The 7,663-nt window shown below is 34.6% G+C and overlaps 1 protein-coding gene across 2 annotated transcripts in view; it reads right to left on the bottom strand.

The window, feature by feature from the left end:
• LOC108684675 (serine/threonine-protein kinase 26) overlaps positions 1-7,663 on the bottom strand; it is a 123,853-nt gene that overhangs the window by 56,903 nt on the left and 59,287 nt on the right. The window contains exon 1 of one of the 2 annotated variants that reach the window (XM_018189120.1): positions 6,147-6,438. The exons of the other annotated variant lie outside the window; for it this stretch is intronic. Within the exon in view, the coding sequence (XP_018044609.1) occupies positions 6,147-6,320 (174 nt within the window). The 5' untranslated portion in view covers positions 6,321-6,438. Of the gene's footprint in view, positions 1-6,146; positions 6,439-7,663 lie in introns of those variants that run through there. 2 annotated transcript variants of the gene reach the window in all.

Here is a 7,663-nt window from a genome sequence, read left to right as displayed (position 1 = left end):
TCTCTCTCTCTCTCTCTCTCTCTCTCTCTCTCTCTCTCTCTCTCTCTCTCTTTCTCTCTCTGTCCAACGAGTATCCAAATTTCGCCCGACTATAGCGAAACACGTTCGAGCGAAAAGCTTCATGTTCAGGCGATGATCGATTGTTCGATGTAATATCAAGTATACTATCCGAACGACAAACATATCGGCACTCCATTTTCAACGCCAATCTCCGGTTGCATATCCTTCGATTTTAACAGTTTACTGAATCTGTTTACTGAGTGCTGTCGACGACGATTCCGCACATAATTTCGCGATATAATATAATAATAGGTATATGGCATAAAGTGTGGTACAGTTGGTTCAGTTTGCATATAACATAAACTGCAAACAGTATATCTAAGTAAGTGACTACATATCGCAGATAGGCGATTTTAATGAAGTTTAAACGTAATTTTGTACATTTTTGCTGCGTTAGTTAGGTAAGAGTAACAGCAAATTTTCAATTTGTAATCGAAATGATCATAGCAGACAAGAGTATTTGATTAAAAAAAAACCGATAAAATAATAACAATAATAAATTTTTTTATTGCAGCGGCAAATACACTTTCAGCAAACCATGAGCTGTAACTTTGAAAATTTTATTTTCCATCATCTAATCTGAAAGATCTGCCTAAATCGACAATTTAAAAGTTAGGTGAAACCGCAATTTATAAAATTAGAATATTGACAAGATCCTGAAATTAAGCTTTAAATCTTACCCATGTTATTTGATGTATTTTCCGAATGCATTTCCATTTTCCATTTTCATGTACACATGTCAGAAGACAGCCAAACAATGATTGCAATGGTAAATGCAAATGGTAAAATGTGACAATATAAAGCAATAAACGTTCATAATATAGCAATATAGAGAAAAGAATTCGTGTATTTTATGGAGGAAGAGAGATTTTTATGGAGAAAGAGATTTGTGAGTCGATTTGATACTATATATAATAGAAAACGACAGAGGAAAATACGACACAGGATGACATGACAGTATCGAAACTTCAGGATTTATGTCTATATAAAACCAACAGAAAAGATGGAGAAGCAATTATTTTATGACAGTCATGAAATAATTGCCGCGTCGTTCTCTGTTTTATTATCTGGACAGAGGAAAGTATCGCGTCATGAATCAAACTTGATATTCTTATCTCTCGTTATTCAATGCACGACGTAAGTGTGTTCATTCGAGTTTTTACTCTATTTAATTAACGCGCGTGTTGTGTATGTAAATAATATAATAAAATCTATAATTGAGTCGAGATAATACAGACAAAATTCGATCTAAAAACCGTCAAGTACTCGACAAGTGACAGCGCGTAATTAAAATCATGAAAGATAATGTGCATATACGAACTAATTCGCGAGCTAATTACGTAAATAGCGAACGAGCTCAAAGTCATTCTCGAAATAGTCGGCTGGCTGTTGCTCTCCCACTGCCGCTGCTGGTAATCACCTTCCATCCCGGAAATGACGATCAATGCCGTAATGACGTCGACGGCGTTTTTCCCATCGGCACGCTAACTATTTGCAAAAGCGGCATGGCCGGCCAATTTGTCGAGCATTAATGATGGCGACCGACAGCGCGTTAAGCGAACACCCGTTTATAATCGCGCTGATTACAGCCAGGTCCATTGATTGTTCGAGCATAACCTTGGCAACAGGCGGGCGAGATGCGGTCGCCCGGGGTTTCCCCCCTTTGGGGTAACATCATCCCTCGAGTAAGCATCGGCGAGAGAGTGAATTTTCGGGCCGATGGATCCGTCTCGCTTCGTCGACGCGTTAATGGAACGCATCAACGTTTTGCAAACACGCTCCAAATCTTCCTCGAAATCGTTAATACAAACACACGGGAATCAATAATTTTGCATAATAATTGGAACGTGATCAATTCAATAATAAAAAAAAAAAAAAAAAAAAATGCAAGTGTAAAGAATAGATAGCTCGTACAGCACATATATTCATAAAGATTTAGTCTGAATCTCTCTGAATATTTATTACGAAAGAAATATTGATATCCAGTGACTATTCATACATCCGCCATAAGCTGGGAATAATAGTTTATTGATCCTTCGTAATAGAATAGAATCGTCATATTGAAAAGGGCAATCGAGGTCCCTTCTTTCTTTGCGTCTTAACCGATTTTTATTGTTACAATCGACATTTCTCTCTGTTTTATATAGGATTAAAAGCTACGTTTTTATAATGACTTTTAATAGTCATTCTTTGTTGAATTGATAAATTGAGCTCACTAAAATATGAAATTTTTCAGTAAACAATTTTTGTGTAATATTATTTTGATAAGTTATAAAAATTCATATTTTTATGTTTTATATTCGGAATATAACTTAGCAACAAACACCCAGCGTGGCTTATATTTTAATTTTATATTATTTTAATTAATTGAGTCTTTTAAGTCATTCTTATTTCATAAAAAAATTCAATTTTTATGAAAAATATCAGAGGAAATCTAATAAGACTATTTTTGAAGTTAGACGCTTTGAAGTTTTAAGGCTTCAAGGCAGAATAACTAGTTAAGTCTGTAAATCATATTTTTTAGTTTAGAACCGTAAAGCTTCCGATTTTCTATGTTCATCAAATATTTCTCGCACTGTTTGATATAATGCATTACACATACGGGATCTAACTGAATGTCCGAAGAGATCGAAACCCTTTGCGAAGTTATTTCAAGCAGACAAGGGCCAAAGAAGTCGCACAAAGCGACGTCTCGCCGTGCTTCGAAATCGAATTACGCAGCGGTTGAGAAACGACGGAGAGAGTGAAGGGCGAAAGATAGGTAGGAAGATAAAATGAAACAACAAGAGAATCGACGGGGGTTGAAGAGGCCCCTCTCTCTCGGGTAAAAACGAGTTATACTCCACTTCACCTTGATATATTTAACTGCCTTTGTCTTTTATCATATAGCGACGCTTTCACCCTTCGAACGCGTTTAAGGGGCGGTGAAACGTGAAAACCTTGTTTTTTTTTTGCCAAAGTTTATTTAGCCACTTACACTCAATCTTCCAAAGAAAGATCAAATAATTCAACAAAATCACATTACGATTGCATCGCAATAATAATGAAAATAATAAGTTAAGTTATTTTAGCTACACTGAGAGAAAAGTATATCGTATTTGTGACTATAATTATATGGTAAAATAATTATGGTTATAAGCATTTTTATAGTTATTATTGTTTTAATGTTAGTAACAAAAACCTTATATATGTAGTTACATTTTATAATTTACTACATGCAAATATGATTTATGTGTGTAAGATAACCATACAATTAATTGAATGAATATATATTATGGTCGTTATGATTATAATTTAGTGTTTGAGTTACTATAATTCATATGATCAAAACAATAATAAATGTATGGTTGTCCTAAAAAAAATGATTATAAATTATAGTTAAATTATGATTATTCCAATCATTTTTTTCTCTCAGTAGTTGTAATAATGAGATTGTAATAACATAGAAAATCAACTGTCTGTTTTATAATAATTTTTATAATAAGTTTTCATCATATATTAATATTTTATCGCAAATTTAATTTATAAAATTTGTCCCAGATTGTCGCGCCAGTATCGCGTCACATAATCCAAAATCTTCCATGAAGGAAATTAAATATTCGAGAAACCCACAACGTCTCGCCGACTGACTCGTTTCAGAGTTCAGGCACAAGGAGATGGACAGGAAGAAAGGCTGTAAAGACGATGAACGATTTAATCTAGTTGTTAATTTATAGCGAATCCTTTAACATGTTCGTTATCAGGATCGAATAGCACAAAGGACTTAATCTCCCTACTTCATTTGCATGCAACCCTCTCGGAGTTGAATCTCTTGGTTTTGAACAAGGGTGGACCGACAGATGCAATTAACTCATTCGTAGTCGTCTATTCCCCTGTCTTCAAAAAATAAACTGCCCGTTGAACGGCAAACAGGATGCAGATCATGCTGTTGAATAATAAACTGCGATCGTAACTTGAAAATAAAATGGTGAAAGCGAGAAATAAGCGGATATTCCTAACGAGAATCGTATATTGTTGGATGTTTATCATTTAATTTTATAAAAATTGTAACAATAATGTGGCAAAAAAAAAATGGTAAAATTGATAAAATTTTAATTTTCATAGGAGCCTATTGTAATTAAAATGATAAGAAAAAGAATTGGCAAAAACAATTTCAATGGAGAGAATTTTTCGTTGGAGAAAAGAATCAACTGTAACTGTATACAAGAATATAAATATCGAAAATCAATATCAGCTTTTAAAAAATAGATTTCTCGTAACAGGACGAATTCTATCTCTCGTTGGGGCTCACCACGCTTTACCGTTTCTATAAAACAATTTCTGTCACATCACGTTACATCGTGCCGATTCCCGCTACCATATTTCGGAATGTTTCGATATCAACCACTCGCTGAATTCTCAATTTCCAATCTTTCAGTCGAGTGTACCCTGGGAAATTGAAACTGAAATACCTTGCGCCACTTTAACGAGTCGCATGAAATAGAAGATTCGCGGGGAGATTTTAAAATATTAAACCGATATAATCCTCCGTTTGCTACGTCGGATAATATTGTGTGCGGTAGCATTTATATTTAACCATAGCGCCGCGTTTACAATCGAGTTTAAATTTTCAGTTTCCAATTTATCACTCCTGGCGAATCTTCTGATACAACTGTTTCAAATTAAAAGGGGATTACTGTCTAATATAAAAATTTTTGCTTAAACATTATCTGCTTCATACGTTTTAATAAGAGAATATTCTTAATAAGAGAAAATATAAATTCTTCAAAAATAAATTTTTGGTATTTGTAACTATAATTGCATGGTAAAATATTATAGTTAGAAACTCCAATCACATATTCTTTTTAGTACATAGAATTATGAATATAATTATTACATTAACATTGTAACAGTAATAACTATATAAAATAAATTCTAACCATATTTTATCCTTCAATTATAGAAATATCCAAAACTTTTCTCTCGATGTATAAAGAATTTTGTAAGAAAAAAAAAACGATAAATAAGAAAAGAAATAACTTATGTCGTGGCAAAAGGAAGATTTTTCAAGAGTAATTATTTTCGACAAAATGAGGAAGATGAATGTCACAGAAAGATGAATGAAACGAGAAGAAATGGAGTGAATGACAAAAGGAAAGAAAAAAAGTGAGATAAAACTAAATTCGCAACCGCATTTCATAAAATCGTCCGCGATGTCAGCAAAATCGTCGCGTTCCCTCGGAATCGTTTCTGCAACGCAAAAGATAAGATTCACCTTTTGCGCCGTAAATGCGATTTCCCTCCGAGCGGAAAAATTTTCTTTTCTCCGTGTCCTCTCGCCCGATCGAAAGGAGCATCCCGCCGAGCCTTTTCGCTCGGCTGATAAAAATCCTTCTAAATCTTACCGAAGCCTGCGAAACCTGGTACTCACGAGACGATTCATTCTGAGAAATACAGTCCCGTTGGAAGACGCGAAATTTGCATTTAACGACTCGCGACTCACTGCTCGTGCGCGATCGCGCAAATAATCTCCTATAGAAATGCGCCATTAAAGAAGTACTTACTTAATCAAATTGAAAAGCTGCTTTCTTTGCCTTAAACGGATATGTTATCAAACAGTGAAATTTATATGCTTTTTTCTTTACGAAACTCAAATAAATTTCAACCTTCTCGTTGAAAATTAAAAATGGTACAAGAAAGAAGGTCACACATGAAATATATGGATTATGGAATATTATGATATATATTCTACATTTCCCTTCCTATTCCATAACGGCAATCTTTTTTCCTCTTCAGTTTTTTGTAAATTACATTCAATCTGTATATTGGAAGAACTTCTACATATAGTATAATTGGTATCACTTTGTGGTTGTAACAATACATTCTTGTATCGAAAGTAGTTATGTCACACATGAATGATTTGAGTTATTTGAGTTATTGAATAAAACAAAATAGTATTCTATAATCCCCACTCTTCCTCTATCTAAAGTATTTGATACAATACGAATTTCTCTCTTTGCATAATTATGAGGTTTTTAATGAGTATTATTTTAATGAGAAAGTTGATGGATGTCGGATATAACATTTCGAAAGTATTTTTCACTTACCGCTCTCGTGTTAAAAGCCTGGTTCACGTTGTTGACATTGTTATTGATGTGATTGTTGTTGTTAAGATGATTGCTGGTGGAGTTGGTAGTAGAGTTGTTGTTGCTTGCGTGATGATTCGAGTGGTTGCCATTGTTATGCTTGTTATGCTTGTGCAGCACCATCGCGGCAAACATGTCGAACGTCTATCGCGCACCGTAAGCACGCGAAACGAACAAGATGGTCTTTCAAAAATACGCCGATCTCACTACTTCTCGTTTCGCTGCATGATTCGGATCGTCCACTTCGACTAAACCGAGCTAAAATACCGTGCGTTCAATTCGTCGCGACAGTCAACAACAAATGTGAGATAATCATGCGCCTGGTGGATGGAGAGACCTTCAAACTTTTTATAACTCTTGAACAGGAGAATATATTTCCTCGAAATCTATAAGTTTTGCTTGAAAGAGTTTTCCATCTCGATATATTTCGTTTATCTTAAAGTACCCTGTTTTAACAAATTCGTAACGTTTTTCTTAAAGATTAATAGGTACAAAAAGATAGCCTTTTACCAAAATGCGTACCAAACTACAATGATTGCTGTGAAATAAATTGTGTTTCGACTTCAACACTGAAGCTTCAAAAAAACTCAACTTGATTTTCGTCTGACTCAACACACGAACACAACAGACGGTTTACTGCTTCGCGAAGAAAGACTTAATTTCATTCTGACGATTGCGAGCAAACACGGTGCATCGTGAGGTATCACGCGGCTTGCGAATTCCGTAGGAAACCGCGTAGTTACTAGTGTAACCGAAGTGCAATCGAATGAGCGAAAAAGCTTCTCGGATTTTCTACCGTTAATTTCGTTGGGCGAATCTACCGCATAATGGAAGACAACAGCAAAACCGCAGATGTAGCAATTGATGATTGATATCACGAATCGGGATTTGAACGAGACAATAGAGGATTTTCCGCTAATATCGACAGAATATCTATCTTTGTATGCCAAGTACTCTCTTTCACTCACTTTTCCAATGTATCTGCATTATTCACAACAAACTTACAACACATACGACTTACGAACTTTTCCCACTACACGCGTTTTGTTTGTTTGTGAAAAGATTGCTACTATTTGTGGAATATCAAAAGATAGTATAAACGTAACAATGTAATGAGAATTGTGAAGCCAACATACAGCAATTTTGCGGTCAACAACAATTGACGACGTCAATTGTAATTAGCGTAAAAATGATTATTTATTCTAGCTAGTGGCCTTCGATGACTAATGTACCGCAGCGATAACACGGAGACTTAAATATAGTTTTTTTATATTACCGGAACTAACATAGTGAGTCATCGATCGTGGTTAAATTATATCACGTTCTTGGATTGTTGTGCGCAAGTCACTTTTATGCAATCTAATACGATACGTCATAAAAAATATATTATAAACTTTTTGATTTCCTACAATATTAATTATATTTAAATCGGACAAATATATTCAGCACTAAGTTATATTATCACTCATTAATAGCGA

This window comes from Atta colombica, unplaced genomic scaffold, assembly GCF_001594045.1.
Source record: "Atta colombica isolate Treedump-2 unplaced genomic scaffold, Acol1.0 scaffold137, whole genome shotgun sequence".
NCBI classification, from domain to species: domain Eukaryota; kingdom Metazoa; phylum Arthropoda; class Insecta; order Hymenoptera; family Formicidae; genus Atta; species Atta colombica.
The sequence above is the reverse complement of the archived record's forward strand: the minus strand, read 5'-3'. Positions and strand labels throughout refer to the sequence as shown.